This window comes from Primulina eburnea, chromosome 10, assembly GCF_022965805.1.
Source record: "Primulina eburnea isolate SZY01 chromosome 10, ASM2296580v1, whole genome shotgun sequence".
Taxonomy (NCBI): Eukaryota; Viridiplantae; Streptophyta; class Magnoliopsida; order Lamiales; family Gesneriaceae; genus Primulina; species Primulina eburnea.
In genome coordinates, this window is record NC_133110.1 from 1,244,876 (window position 1) to 1,260,445 (window position 15,570).

The 15,570-nt window shown below is 35.9% G+C and overlaps 3 protein-coding genes across 6 annotated transcripts; 2 read left to right on the forward strand and 1 right to left on the reverse strand.

Moving 5' to 3' along the window:
- Positions 1 to 1,254: 1,254 nt before the first annotated feature.
- Positions 1,255 to 6,799, reverse strand: LOC140842294 (sucrose synthase 2-like). Of its 3 annotated transcripts, XM_073210073.1 has the most exons (16): positions 6,376 to 6,799; positions 6,014 to 6,146; positions 5,132 to 5,283; positions 4,857 to 5,049; positions 4,632 to 4,750; positions 4,195 to 4,411; positions 4,009 to 4,104; positions 3,746 to 3,919; positions 3,402 to 3,518; positions 3,157 to 3,323; positions 2,793 to 3,017; positions 2,373 to 2,694; positions 2,051 to 2,295; positions 1,682 to 1,820; positions 1,500 to 1,574; positions 1,255 to 1,465 (listed from the first exon to the last, which is right to left on the reverse strand). In XM_073210073.1, exons 1-15 carry the CDS (start codon positions 6,471 to 6,473, stop codon positions 1,536 to 1,538), a joined length of 2,436 nt encoding a protein of 811 aa, XP_073066174.1. In that variant the 5' UTR covers positions 6,474 to 6,799; the 3' UTR covers positions 1,255 to 1,465; positions 1,500 to 1,535. The 3 variants fall into 3 exon arrangements, with proteins under 3 accessions (XP_073066174.1, XP_073066173.1, XP_073066175.1); XM_073210072.1 differs by having other exon boundaries at positions 1,255 to 1,574; XM_073210074.1 differs by lacking the exons at positions 4,857 to 5,049; positions 5,132 to 5,283; positions 6,014 to 6,146; positions 6,376 to 6,799 and having other exon boundaries at positions 1,255 to 1,574; positions 4,195 to 4,473.
- Positions 6,800 to 7,010: 211 nt separating this feature from the next.
- On the forward strand, positions 7,011 to 9,645 carry LOC140842302 (large ribosomal subunit protein eL19y). Its single transcript, XM_073210082.1, has 5 exons — positions 7,011 to 7,187; positions 7,809 to 7,931; positions 8,626 to 8,939; positions 9,252 to 9,313; positions 9,406 to 9,645. The coding sequence occupies exons 1-5, from the start codon at positions 7,076 to 7,078 to the stop codon at positions 9,428 to 9,430; spliced, it is 636 nt and encodes a 211-aa protein (XP_073066183.1). The 5' UTR covers positions 7,011 to 7,075; the 3' UTR covers positions 9,431 to 9,645.
- A 1,966-nt stretch (positions 9,646 to 11,611) lies between these two features.
- On the forward strand, positions 11,612 to 14,861 carry LOC140842303 (probable polygalacturonase). Of its 2 annotated transcripts, none has more exons than XM_073210083.1 (6): positions 11,612 to 11,966; positions 12,691 to 12,993; positions 13,140 to 13,263; positions 13,348 to 13,522; positions 13,635 to 13,705; positions 13,947 to 14,861. In XM_073210083.1, the coding sequence occupies exons 1-6, from the start codon at positions 11,955 to 11,957 to the stop codon at positions 14,606 to 14,608; spliced, it is 1,347 nt and encodes a 448-aa protein (XP_073066184.1). In that variant the 5' UTR covers positions 11,612 to 11,954; the 3' UTR covers positions 14,609 to 14,861. The 2 variants fall into 2 exon arrangements, with proteins under 2 accessions (XP_073066184.1, XP_073066185.1); XM_073210084.1 differs by having other exon boundaries at positions 11,621 to 11,966; positions 13,143 to 13,263.
- The last annotated feature ends 709 nt before the right edge of the window (positions 14,862 to 15,570 follow it).

Sequence of the window (15,570 nt, forward strand, 5' to 3'; positions counted from 1 at the left end):
AGTCTATATTTATGGCTAAATTTTAATTTTAAAAAAATACACTTTTTCACTAAAAAAATTATCATACCATCTTTGTGAATATGATTTTGGCAAAAATTTTTGTGAGACGGTCTCACGGATCGTATTTGTGAGACAAATCTCTTATTTGGGTCATCCATGAAAAAATATTACTTTTTATGCTAGGAGTATTACTTTATATTGTGAATATGTGTAGGATTAACTCGTCTCACAGATAAAGATCCGTGAGACGGTATCACATGAGACCTATTCTATGCTTTTTAGAACAAATTGACGTCGTTTTTTAATTCAAATTGACCAGAGTCGTTTTTTAATTCAAATTGACCAGAGTGTTGACCAATTCTCCTTATTAAATTTTTTTCCCTAAAAAAACTACTTATAAAACCTAAATTTATAGAGTTATTTAAAAAAGCAAAAAACAAAAAAGACAGTTCCATTTTTGAGACCAAAATGAGATGCTCGAATAAAGAAAATAGTGTCTCTAATTAAAATAAAATAGTGATGACCGTTGGCGGGGGCCCAACATTTGACCGTTGGCGGGAAATTGGCGGGTAATAATACCGATAGTCACGTGGTCAAAAAGCTGCGCAGTGTGTCAGTGGCTTGATTTAAGATTAAAGACTCGTGAGGCGAGGAGACATTTTGATTCCGGGCTTTCAGGCCCGACATACATGACTATTTTTTAAAAGAAATTTATAAAATAATTCCGCTTCCTTCACGTGAACTCAAAACTTACACGTATATTCCATTTACTGGTTTTGACAAAAGATTTTGGTACAATATTCTAAAATTGAAACTTTAGTTGAAGAAGCATGCTTGTATTAATGGAGGACCAAATCCCATTGCAGATTCGGAATTCAGAAGAATAAGCATGACATTGGGGGAGCTAATGCTTTTGCTTTTTTATATTCCAACTTTCCGTCTATCATGCAACTGCTGTTGGCAGGAATGACAAGGCCCATTGGAAAATAATCAGTTATTTCCATTTACCATTTTTATGCGCGGTTCACTTCCTTTTGTTCGATTCTAATGAGAAATTCAATCGTTTGATTTATTTAGTTGCGAGTACATATCCAGAAGCTACAGCGACAGCTACGGAACCAAGGGAGGCATGGTTGCAAAATTATAATGTTTACTTTTACCTTGTCTAAAAAAAATTTATATTTTTCTTTTGTCACCCACCTCTATTTTCGGGCTTGTGCTTGTTTTGGAGATCCAAAAGCTCCAGCAGACGTGTTACGTAGTTAATACCATTCATTTGTAAATAAATAGAAGTAAAAGAAGATAAGGAATTATAAGAGTGCATCGTCTTCGTAGAAAATACACAGAAATATATACATATATACGCATATTTTCTCATCAACCAAAGTTTTGAATACATGATCTTCATACTTTATTTGTCATTCTAACATAATGCAGGTAGCAAGCATTTTATTTTGATTAATAACTAGGACAATTTAAGCTTACACATGAAAGAAAACAAAACCTATGGATCAGTGGCAAGAATTGCGTCCCATCTACTTCGATTCTTCATCTGCCAAGGGAACAGATTTCACCTACGCAGGAAAGGCAAAATCATAAACGTTAAAAATACATCTTTTGTTCCAAAACAGCATTCATTTTTTTTCTATTTATAAATGAATCATACTCGTTTGAAACTCACCAAGTTACGAAATTTGAGAATGTAGAACATCTCAAGATACCGACGAGTTTCACGCCTCTCAAGCTTCGACACATGTCTCCAGAAACTATATACTCCAGCCAATGTCAACAGCCTTTCTGAGTAAATCTTCCATGTGTACCTATAAGAATATATATATATATATCGTGGCACTTAGATTTCAAATGAATTCCTGTGTCAAAAGAAAGACAAGAAGCATGATAATAGTCGAGTGAATCCTGGGGTTCGGGAGAGAGGGACCACTTGATGGATTTTGAGGGTAAAACTTGCAATTTAGAAAAAAAATTAGTAAGGAACTACGTTGCTGATCTGCAAATGACTATATTATTGCGTTGTACAAAAGTGCCACACCTTTCTTGAATTCTTTGAAGCCCTGCATCAGATATATTGTCCCAATAGTTTGGATCTTCATTGCAATTTTTAAAGAACTCTGCCATGATGGCAGAAGCCTTTTCAGGATGATATGGGTCGATATGAAATCCAGATTTACCATGTTCAATAATTTCTAACGGGCCACCATGGCATGTTGCAAATGCTGGAAGACCGCAAGTCATTGCTTCAATAACTGTGAGCCCGAATGCTTCATATAATGCAGGCTATAAAAGAAAGGAAAATTTTTAAGTATGACGGTGTATTATGGGATGAGATTACAGCAGATGCAGATGAATCTTGCCTGAACAAAAATCCCTTTATTATCAGCTATATAACGGTAGAGTTCACCATTCCGTGCTTTATTTGTTTGTGAGGTTATCCATCGCATCTGACCCTCTAAATTGTACTGCTTCATAAGATTATGCATCTTCTCGATTTCTGATATTTCTTCTCTGTCACTCGACTGTTTCACATTAAGGTACCCCGCAACCACCACGAGATTAGCAAATTCTCTTAGCTTGTCATTCTTAGCATACATCTCTACCAACCCCGAGATGTTTTTAACCTTGTCAAGCCTCGCCATGGAGAAGATTATAGGCTTTGATGGATCTTTCAATATGCCACTGTTTCCAGCATAACGGAAAATAAATATCGATGCCACATTCCTCCTCATTTCAAATTCGATGAATCTTTCAAGAAAAGAGAAGTTTAAATAGCTTACACATGCTCGTCATTCTGCTGGGGATCATACAGCAACTTTTCAAGTGATTGATGAAAGCACGTAAGTCTTTTTTCCTTTTCGGAATATGGAAAGTAAATGGTATCATCTGCTGCGGGAGAAACTATGTTGAACTTGGGATCAAAGACATCAATACCATGAACAACTCGGTATAGACCTGGCATGGTGAATGCTGTATGATGCTCATACTGACCAACGGTATTCTTCCTGCAAAACAAAAAACCAGAAACAATAGTTGAAATGATAATATACTTAAAACTAAATGTCAAATGTGTAATAAAAAAACTATGGCAAATGCACAAAAATTCATCAACATGATCAATAAAAGTGAAATTTATTAACATACGTGCCAGCTATTTCTTGGTATGTACTGGCGATTATAAAATCCGAATTATTCATGGCTAGTATATCGGCAGTGAACTGAGACGAGAAGTGGTATTTGTCCTCAAACTTTTGCCAGTATATATCAGAATCTGGATATTTGGTTTTCTCCAGAGCATGGGCAATAGTGCACTGAAACGCAAAGAATACAAAATTTTACCATGAAGATCTACATCAAAGAAACTATTCAAGATAAAACACTATCATCACCTGCGTGATTCCCATCTTATATGACAAAAGAGATGCCACCAGGTTTCCGTCACTATAGTTTCCAACAATTAGATTCGGTAAACCCTGCAACTCTGCCACGATTTCATGTGCTGAATCCTGATCATCAAAATGAGATTAAGTTGCTGAATTACCGCTTCACATTAAATCCATATAACATAATACTCATTAAAGTCTTCCGAACTAAAAGATATTTATTTCATGAGCGAGACAATTGTCTGATCCAAAATATTTTTTCTATTGTTCTTAATGGTTTAAAGCTATAAAAGGAAATATTTTGATCATTAATGAAAATAAGTCTGGAAGAAAACTGGTTCATTCTCTACCTCAGTAAACTTTTCGAGGTAGGGCCAGACATCAAACCTCGAGATCCATTGGCGAAGAATGCCATTCTCAGTTCTAAAAGGAACTCGAAGGATATGTGAATACTCGCATCCAGTAATCTTTTCTAGTCGTTGGTTGCACGTGGTACCTTTAGCATCGGGTATTAATCGAGTAACCTGGAAAATAAGAGAGAACAATCTAAGATAGATAAACCAAACCCAAAGTATTAGCATAAAGGTAACCTGATCAAGTCAGATGGGCATACAATAAGAATTCTTGGAGTGATATCTATCCCTTGCTGTCTTATTCTTTGCAGCATCTCACTCTCCAAGGCACGTACTTGATCTAGTATATACACAATCTGTATAAATCAAAAAATAAGAAAGAACTTAGGAACAACAGATTTTGCATCATAGAAGTTGCATATTTTTAAAAAAAAAAAACTGATTACCTGACCACCCGTGTCGGGCAAGCCCAAAACATTTGCTTGACCAAAATAGCCATGTATTGACAATATGACTACATTAAACACCATGGGTATTCTACCAAGAAATTTTTCAACAGTAGATGGATCAGGAGCATTAAGGATGTCGGAGAGGAGCCGCATCATCTCCAAGGCCCGTTCGGCAGTGTCCCCCCAACCTCTCTCAAAACCCATTCCTTGCAATCTGGATCATTTATCTAACATCTATGAACAAGTGTCGCAGGGTGGATCCAGCAGGGGCAAAGGCTGTGGATACCAACAAATTTTATAATTTGATGTATTTTAAAAATTATAAGTTTCACTCCCTAAATTTTAATGAGTTGCCCCTTTGTACTAATTCTTGTGTTTGCTCCAATTCGTATGTATCTTATTGAAAGCGAATAAATGCATACACAGAAACTCACTCATAATCAAACTCAGTATAGGGTGTATCTGGATGTAGCTTAGAAACATGATCCTCTGCCTTGGCCAATGCAGACTCGAGCTTGGATATGCCTTGTATTCGATCATTCATCATCATCACCTTTAAACATCAGTTTAGCTATAGCTTAGGAACAAATTTATTTATAGAGTTCAAAGAAAAAGATCACACAGCCGAGGCAAGCGGTTTTTCTTATGTTTGAACTTACATGGCCTTTATGATTGTGCACGCGGAGAAAATCTAGCAATGGTTCAAGGGATTCTTTGTTGTGAAACAAGAGTGAAGAGAGATGACGATTGAGAAATTGGACCCCGTTTCCAATAGCTGATGATCGAGATGGGCGAGGAAATGTTGCATTGAATGGCTCAAAATCCAGTTCAAGAACATAAGGATCATCATGACTACAACCATTTAGAAAACCACTATCATTATAAGATCAGAAAATCACTCATAAAGGAATAAAACACAATAGAAGCCACTTACTGCCCATCCACAAGTTGTTCTCTGAAGTGTAAATATTCAGACACGTTCAGCTGCTCGACACTAAGTTGATGCACATTAACACGTACATATTCCCAAACACCAGGTCGTGGACGAATGGCCATAGCAACAAAAGGTGGTACAACTATAGCTTCCTGCACTCAATGATGTAGCAAAAGCTTGAAGGAGACCCAAAATATTTATCAGAACATCTTGCCAAAGTATGTGACCCCAATGAACTTAAAAGCATACTCGACAGTTGAACCACAAATCTAAACGTTGAGAAAAATAACACAGCAATTATACTAACATGGATTTAAAGAAAACAAACATTATTCCTGAAAAAGTAGAAAAATAAGAAAGTTTAATCAATAAATTCATATCCAAGACAAATACTCCCTCTACAGTATATTGGATTTACCAAAATGCAAGACGACATTTATCCTTGATAAAGTATACTTATGTGCCATACTGCATCCACCTGATAGGAATGAAATACTCTACTTTTCCTGCTACCCAAATATACCAAATAATGAAAATTACGGATAAAATATGCCCATGTGTATTTTCCTAAACAAATAGTAGCATAAGATTTTATTTCCACCCGGTATAGGTCACATCTTTCATACCGTTCCCAACAAACACTAAAAAGAATTTACGAGCTCAAGCCTAAAGCTGTGTTTACTCTGAGATATAATAAGATTACAAATGCAGAAGTATTACTGTGATTATTAAAAAAAACTATTCCTTGACCTTCGGCCATTTTCTCTAAACCAAAGCTTCAATGAATTCCCATCAGAAAATACAGTCTCGAAACCAAAACCCGGACTTAGTTCTTACTAGCATTCAGGGCTAAAGTGAAATAAAAGTACGACTGAAACCTACCTGAGCGGACTTCAAGACTTCACTGAAGGGGCCATCGTTAAGTTTCTGCATTGAAGCATCCTTACTGGAGATGTTTTCTAGCTCATCAATCAGGTGACGTGGCTGTAATATAGTTTTCCCCTGCGCCACATATCTTCACACGAGCAGAAACCAAATCAGAATATCAGATACGAAACAAGTCCAAAGAACGGCCGACCACGAAGTAATCAAACTTCATTTCTTGAAACATTTTCCCATCTTTATTAATCAATTGCAAGAAAAGCCGTGACAATATTTCTCATAATCAAAAGGGAAAGATCGTAAAAATGCATGCTAAAACGGGTACCAAATATTTTCATGTTGAACCAAAAATCAAACAGTACCGTGAAAAGAGGGAGATGAGTTCGTTGCGGTGAGCGGAAAGAGTCTCGTCAACTGTCTCCCTCATGCTTGGCGAGCTTTCCAGTTTCGTACTCGCCATTGCAATACAGACACTGCACTGAAATCCTTTACGAATTTCCAGTTTCTTCAGGTGGATGGAATCCAAAAACGCGACATAAAAGGTGACTCTTTTTCGAGTTTTATTACTCACTCAACAATTTTAATTTTAGGATTGATCAGAAAAGTCAAGACCGGGGTCAAAGTTACGATGAGTAGATCAAAATAATAATGGCTGAATTGGGTTCGTGTCCTTCGGAGATTGACGGTTGAGCCTCCCAAGTGCCAACTTCGCGCTGATTTGGTTTTTTCTATTCCAAGAAATTTCTGTTTGCGCCATTTGGCAATACATCTCCCACTTTCTATATCTACCCCCATTTAGGTTTTATTCCAAGACAAGTTGAATAAATTTGAGTTCAATTAAACCCGAGGATTTTAATTTTGGCCCATGTTACAAGACCTTTAACCCAATAAAAGAAGGCCCAAATTTATCCAGTAAGAATGGGTGGAATAGGAGCCCAATAAGAGAAGTCCCAACTTTCACGTAATTGCCAAGTCAAAAGCCCAAACAGAAACCTAGTGCAAATAGTGTGACCTATAAAAGCTTCAGTTTCTACGTCGCGCAGCAACATCTGGAGGAAGGAAATGGTGTCGCTAAAGTTACAGAAGCGGCTCGCCGCCAGCGTACTCAAATGCGGCAAAGGCAAAGTTTGGCTTGATCCCAATGAAGGCAGTGAAATCTCCATGGCTAACTCGCGTACGCTCTATTCTCTTTTGTACTCGACATACTGGCGATTATTCGAACAAGTTTTGTGTGGATAGCGTGTTCATTCTTTGGGAGTTGTTTTGTTCGGTGCTGTTGATCATGTAATTGAGATTCTAATGGTGCACTTTGGTATTGCCTGTTATGATGAAGAAAAATGGGATCGTGTTTTGTGTGCTAATTGTTTTGTAGGTGTTTATTATGAGCTGTATTATTTGAATAGAGTATGATTGTATGAGAGATTAAGGTTTTAAGTTGACTGAACTCCTTGATTCAGAATATCATATTCCATTTTTTTAAATTTTTGGATGAGCGGTTTAGAAGTGAGACCGAGAGCTTTGATTTCTTGTGGAGGTTATATTTTGATTGCTTAATGGATTATACGTGTTGATGAACTGCATTTAGATTCTACTTCCCAAAATGTAGTGTGGTAAAAACATAAGATTCACCTGTGTTTATGATTATAATTTAAGTGCAATCGATTATGCATGTAGTCTTATTGTCACTGTCATACATTCGTGATCGATTTCTGGTTCTCACTGCAGTGAAGTGTGTCTATTGTCGGCTGGTGGTACTGTTGCAAAAGTGATCCTATTTCTTTATTTCTCGTTACAGGGCAAAATATCAGGAAATTGGTCAAGGATGGTTTCATTATCAGGAAGCCAACCAAGATTCACTCGCGATCCCGTGCACGCCGAATGAAAGAGGCCAAAAGAAAGGGACGCCATTCTGGATATGGTATCTTTTTCTGATTTTGGAATGCCTTATTATGTGGGAATTCTTCTTTTAAATTACCTCAGACTTTTCGCCTCTTTTAATATTTGCTGATGGCCTCTGCTTGTCATTTGAATACATGTTATCTTAGCTTAGACCAGTGTTGTAAATGGCGGTACCGCGGTGACAGCGCGGTCAAGGTGGTTGAATTGTTTTACACTATTTGTGTACGTATTATATATAATCATGCAATATATGCATACACTAGCTGATGTTTATGCATGTATAAGCTCATACGATATGATAAAATTTATAAAAGGTGCAATTTAATATATAAATTCAACTAACAAGATCATTTCTTTTACCAAAAGCCTAAGTTTAAAATTATTCGAAATTAAAAGTTCTAACCTTGTGGACTGGCTAGCTGGGGCCGGCGGTTGAGGTGGAAAGAGGTAGGGCTTGTAGCACTTGTGGGTGATTGGGTTGGCTATTATGTTTTGAAGAGATAGTGTAAAATGTATTGATAACTAGTGTTTTTTATTATTATTTTTGACTTTTTTCACCCCTGCCCGCCTTGCCGGGGGCCGCCTACACAATCTCCTAAGGCAAAGGATTGCCACGATGAAGTGCTTTTTTTAGCTTGGTTGCCAACTTAGCTATCCACTGAAAGTGGACAGCTCTGAGCCTTCTTTATAGGATTGGTTTTGGAAAATCTCAGGTAAACGCAAGGGTACCAGGGAAGCGAGGCTGCCCACTAAAATTCTCTGGATGCGGAGAATGAGAGTGCTTAGGCGCCTGCTTCGCAAGTATAGGGAGGCAAAGAAAATTGACAAGCACATGTACCATGACATGTACATGAAGGTTAAGGGTAATGTTTTCAAGAATAAAAGAGTGTTGATGGAGAGCATCCACAAGTCTAAGGCTGAGAAGGCTAGGGAGAAAACCTTGTCTGACCAGTTTGAAGCTAAGAGAGCAAAGAATAAGGCTAGCAGGGAAAGAAAATTTGCCAGGAGAGAGGAAAGACTAGCTCAGGTATTACTTTGGATAATATTTATCCCTATAAAATTTTGTAAAAAAGTGTAATAAATCAGTGTTGCGTCTGCGCATATTTCTTATGATTTTGACAAACAGAATTGTTTTGCCATATAAATATTTTAATGGGCTGTAGACAATGAGAGTGTGTGTACAGGTATAGCTGCAGCCCCATTTCACGTTTTTCAAATTGTTTCTTTGATGTGCTGCTTAGGTTGTATGTTTCTCTTAGATCTAGTGAAAAATATTTGTCACCTATCTAATAAACTTCCTATTTTTTTAAGAGATTTGTTTCATTTTTCACTATTATAGGGACCCGGAGAGAAAGTAGCCCAATCTGCAGCAGCCGCCCCTGCACCCTCTCAAACGACTCAGTGAGTGACTTGTAGCGTCGTAAATAATTGGCAATTTTTCACTTGTTTGAGTTGTGCGAGCTGACGAGTTTGAAAATTTGTATGCGATGTAGGGCAACTAAGAAGTCGAAAAAGTGATCTGTCTGCGCAACTGATGTCAGTATGTAGGTGCGTCTCTGTACATGTTCCTGGTATCACTCTCCGGTTTTTGTATCTCAGCTCTTTTTGGTCGTGTCACATTTCTGCCGTTTTGTTTGGTGAGAGGAACTCTGAAACACACTTTTATTTATATATATTTGTACAATGTTTTTTCATAAAATGTTTTTATTTGATGACATTGAGGTTTACACTTGCATCTGTTTTTTTTTTTTATGGTATGCGGTTTTTTGTTTAATTTATGTTTTAAAATCTTCGTTCCCTTTCGGCATACCTCTACAAGTTTCCAATCACTTTTCTATTTTCTGGAAATGATGGAAAGATGTCAGAAAACTAGGGAAAATATATTTTAGAAAAAAAATAACGGAATATTATTATTTTTTATTTTATTTTGGGAAGGAAGAAGATTCCTTTTGGAAAAATTAAAACAGCTCAGGTGGATATCATTTTCAAAGATTGAATTAGTTTTATTTTGCTGCCTTTGAAAGGCAATGCAACATTTGAAATGAACAATAAACAATAAATTGGCACGGTTTGAAGTTGAGGTTAAAATAATAATGTGAGTATCAATAATATATTAAACGGAGAAAATAAATAAATAATATAGTTAATATAGTATTTGGTTTGTTTTATAAATAGAAATTTTTTTTGTTTAATTGATTAAATTTGAGATAAAATTATTTCGTATTTTTAATATTTAACAAAACTTTGTTACTATAATTTTTTATTTTTTGTGAGTTGAGAAAATATTGTTACAAATTGAGTATCGAACTCAAAATTTCGTCATAAATTTAAGATTTTGATGACAGGTAAACTGCAACTCTCGACAATTTCAGTTCATTCTTAACGTAGTACGTTCCCCCTTCCACCAAATACGGATACCCCATGTGGACTTTTACGATAATGGTAATCAATTTCATAATGAATGTCATTTGCTCGTCTAGAGTCCAAACAGGGTTATTCCATCCTACATATAGAAACACTACTCACATGATAGAATCAAGGGTTCAAATTTATCCGGGTACATTAATTTTTTGAAAATCACATATGTGTGCGAATCTTGTCCATCCAAATCATGTGAAGACATTGTTCCCTTAGATAGCATCGATTTAACATCGTAATTTAGTAGACACGGAAATTATAAAATTTTAGAAATATTGTTTTCGTATTTTTATGAAATAAATAATGTTTTTAACAAAATGTCAATTTTTTTACCTCGTAATTAATAAAAAGAATTTAGCAATAATATCACTTGTTTAATTACATAATTTTGAGAAAAATATTTAAAACTGATCATCAACCTAATTATATAATTATAATTGATTCAATAAAATATACACAATTAAAAATATAATTACTCTATACATATCAACTGAAAACTGATATTGTGTCCAAATTGGTACGCAGCGTTAAACAAGAAAATTGGGCCACGAAAGGACCAAACAGAGAAGTGGTCCCTGACCTTTATGGGCCCCGTCCTTTGTCTGGTAACTAAGTGATGCCAGCCAGCCCACTGTTTCGGATTCAACATGAATCTTAAGCAAATGTAAATCACACGCCATTTGGACATTAACGTTTGGGGAGGTACGACCAATAGCATCTATTGGTACGGACAACAAGAATTCTAAAGCCATTTGTAAGATTTAATTAATTATTAATTAAATTAAAAAAATTACCCCAGAAAAGTGGGTTTTTTCCATGTAGGAATTTTTCTCCGTTTTTTGCATAATATAATTTATAAATTATTTGTAATTTCCTATACGCATTATTTGTCTATGGACTTTTAAAAAAATTTCCAGGCTTCGTCGTATGATTTCGAAAAGTGGTGCGATAAAGCTATCGTTTAATTAATAATTAGAATTGGAGAAATAAACGACCAAAATTCCCCACAACTCCCATGCATAAGAACAAATTCCGTCTGCCAGTCCTCCTCCATAATTACGTGTTTATTTTGTCCTAATTGTGCTTAATGCATACTAATTACATCACATCATAAACTTTTCCTGTGTTTTCTTGTTACACATGTATATAATATATATTTAATGTGTGTGTACGTATGTGTAGTTTTATCTTGTAATTTGTAACGATGTTCGGACGAGATAATGACGGATGTTAGAGAACTGTTGGGTTATGTTATGTCGGCGTACATCCGTTGAACTTGAAAAATCACGGGAGTGATTAATGGCTCCTAATTGTGTCATTTAATCGCTTAAACTGTTACTCAGACGCACTTTCCAGATATTTTCTTCATGTCAGTGGAGAAAAATCCATTTCTTCGCCGAGAATATACCATTAATTATCTTTCAGTACTCGTGTGGGGGAGGAGACGTTTCTTGATTATTTTTGGGTCCAAGTTTTTACTTTTCTTCTTAATCGCCACTCCTACTCTTGTAATCACGCTCCCTTTTCATTATTGTTTTCTCCTCCTTTTTTCTTTTCAAGTTGCTGTTAGTGAAAGATTTTTCTTGAAGGGCAGGATTTTAATCTGGGATTGAGGAATAGAGGCATGAAGAGGCTAGTAAGTACGTTCTCATTTTTTTTAAAAAAAATTGTCTGTAATTTACTGAGTGTTTCGTTATATGGATCGTTTTACCTTCTCGGCGTTTGTTTTTGCAACCAGAAAAGCAACGAACTGGGTTGAATTTAGTTTGAATATTCCATAAAGTGCGAAATTTTACTTCTTTGTTTGAAAAAAATCTTAGCATTGAACTGCAGTCTCGGTTTGCCTTTTTGGGCTTTTTTGATGAAATGCTCACTTTTATGCAAGTTAAGGTTGTATCGATCTTCACCTCAGATGAGTTGTGTATCATTTAACTTGGTGTTCGTATGTGTACATGACTTGGAATTTTTTACTATTGTTTTCTAGATCTGTGGATTTTTAATTTTAAACAGGAAACTGAGCTTAATCAGTGAACTGATTATCAATCTGTCTCTGTTTACCTGTGGGCAAGTGATTTTTTTAGTCTATCAGTAAATGAACTCGTGTTACTAGAATCCAGATTTTCTTGGTTCTAGTATATTCTGAACTGGTTCTATAATCATAGATTGTGTTATGAAATGTTGTCTTTGTACATTTGGGCCTTTTGAGCCCTAGTAACAAGACTACATTTTTTTGTTAATGGTACTCATAAAATTGATTTTCTTGCAGAAGTTGTGTTATTTTGTATCCAGAGTTTAAAGTGTGATTCAAGGTTTTAGTATCCTGTTCAGGTAACGATTCATTTTGTTTTCTTTCTTCTCAGATAGTTTTGCTTCTGCTACTGGCATGGAGTTGTGCCGCACAATACGATGGAGAATGTGAGTCAGTCAGGCCTTTAAAGCCCAGACCGCACAGTGTGTCGGTCTCTGAGTTTGGAGCAATTGGTGATGGGAAAACTTCAAATACCGTAGCATTTCAGAATGCTATATTCTATCTCAAGTCCTTTGCAGACAAGGGCGGTGCCCAACTTTATGTTCCAGCAGGAAAGTGGCTTATTGGATGCATCAATCTTACCAGCCATCTTACCCTTTTCCTTGAAAAGGGTGCAACTATTCTTGGCTCTCAGGTTATACTCGCAGTATGAAAAATTTAAGCTGCTTTTTCTGAAGGATACGAGTAGACTCTTAGGCTGGAAAGACCATTGTTACTGTTTGTATTTCACTTAATTCAACTGCAAAGTTGCTGTAGTTTTCATTTTTTACATCATTTTAGCAGGATTACAGCAATTGGGCTTTAGTTGAGCCCTTGCCTTCTTATGGTCAAGGCCTCGACGTTCCTGGTACAAGATATCGAAGCTTGATCACTGGATATAATTTAACTGATGTGGTTATAACTGGTAGTTATATGTCCTATAGCAACATTTTTAGTTTTCAAACAGTATTAACATTCTCATGCGATATATGTTCTACTTATTGCTTAGGGAATAATGGAATCATAGATGGACAAGGTTCGATTTGGTGGCAAATACTGAATACCAGGTCCTTGAATCACAGCCGACCAGATCTAGTAGAGTTTATTTGCTCAGACACTGTTGTCGTATCAAACTTAACCTTCTTAAATGCCCCGGCTTGGAACATACACCCAGCTTATTGCAGGTTGATCGCTTAACTTCTCCGAAGTTTTGATTTCTCTTCTGTGCTAACACAATAAACTATTATTTTTGGCATGGATTTAACTCATTTTCCTGCTTTACATTCCATGATGCAGTAACTTTCTTGTTCAGAACATTACAATTTATGCTCCTCCTGACTCTCCATATACTAGTGGAATAGTCCCAGGTCTGTCTGTTGATTCATATTCTTATTTTATTTTCACATATTAAAATTCTTGTTTTTGCCTGAATTTTATGATTGAACGCAAAAAACAAAGAGGGTAATTTTTCATTTTATTTTTTTTTCTAAATAGGATTGTAAAAGTTTACTCGTTACATTTTAACATCAAATATCAAGACTTTGTGACATTTCATTGTTCGTATGTTATTTTTTCACAATCTTAAAGCACTAAATATGCAAATTTCAGATTCTTCACAGTATATCTGCATCGAAAACAGCAGCATCAGTATAGGATATGATGCTGTTTCCCTTAAAAGTGGTTGGGATGAATATGGAATATCATTTGGAAAACCAACGTCTAATGTGCATATTCGAAGGGTTCTTTTGCAATCTTCTTCCGGCTCAGGTATCGCCTTTGGTAGCCAGATGTCTGGTGGGGTTTCCAACATACTAGTGGAGCATCTTTCTGTGCAGGACTCTGTGATAGGGATTGAGCTAAAGACCGCAAGGGGGAGGGGTGGATATTTAAAAGACATTTTTGTATCTGATGTTTATTTTGAAAATGTGCAACAAGGAATCAGAGCAACAGGTCAAAGTAAGTTTCATCCGGATGACAAGTTTGATCCTCATGCACTGCCAGTGGTCAGTGAGATTACATTTGAAGACATGGTCGGTGTAAATATGACTATTTCTGGGTTTTTTTCTGGGATTGATGAATCTCCTTTCACTTCGATTTGTCTGTCAAATGTTTCTTTCTCTGTTGGTTCCAACATAAACGAATCTTGGGTATGTTCCAACGTCATGGGCTGGTCTCTCAATGTGTCGCCTGAACCATGTTCAGAACTCCAAAACTTGTCTACTGATTGTTTTGATTTTTCACATCCAAAGAGCCAATTTTCTGTCTTGTGATGCACCGTTCTTGAATCCCAATTTTTCGTGTATTGGTTGGTTCAGATTCGACAACAAAGAAAAAAGCTCAGTTCCATTTATGTTCTTGGTTTCTCTGTTTGTGTGTGAGGAAAGTTTTGGTAGTGCAGAAAGAAAGGATCATTGTTTCTTTTAGCATTGTTTGTTCATTTCAAGTGGACTGATGATTTTTTTTTACATTGTACATTCTTGAACTGGAGGTTGCTGTAAGATTGATTGACATAGGTTGTGATTAGAGGCTTCATTTTTTTTTTGATAATATTATTTTCATGTTTAATCGTTAATATGGAGAGTGAATGTTGGGTGCTCGTAAAGATAGAAGACAAGCTGCTTACAAATAAAGATGCCACTTTTTAAATGTTTCCAAAGTCTTTTTATAAAATTTAGATGGCTTCCGACTTTGCCATTTGGGTTTTACTGAAAAATCCCTCTGCGCTATATTTTGTTATGATTCAGTCTCTACAATATGTTTTTTTATTCAGCCCTGACAGGAACACTTTTTCGTCAAACTCCTTGGGATAAAAAATTTACGCATAGCCCTCGTTACCTTTTTTTTTCTTTGCATTCTTCCCTATGAGTGTTTCTTTTCTTTTGATTTTTTTTCCAAATATCTAAAATTAACAGCTCCAAAATCTCCTAAAAATTGAAATTTTTTGATGGATTTTGAAAATGAACTAGTTGTAAAGCAAAACTTTTTTCTCCTGATTTGTGTGAAATCGGAGTCAAAAACTCGGAAAAGCTCGATAGTTATGAAAAATAAGCTGAAATTGCGCAGTTTATTAAAAGTTATGGTTTTTTCTTTCTCTCGGTCAACTCTCATTTTTATCACTTCTTCAAATTTTCAAAATCCATCGTGAGGTCGTTGAAGATCATGTCTATCACCTGAAAATCTTAAAATTTTGTGTTATATATTTCGAAGTTTCATGTTATTTTCAACCAGTTGC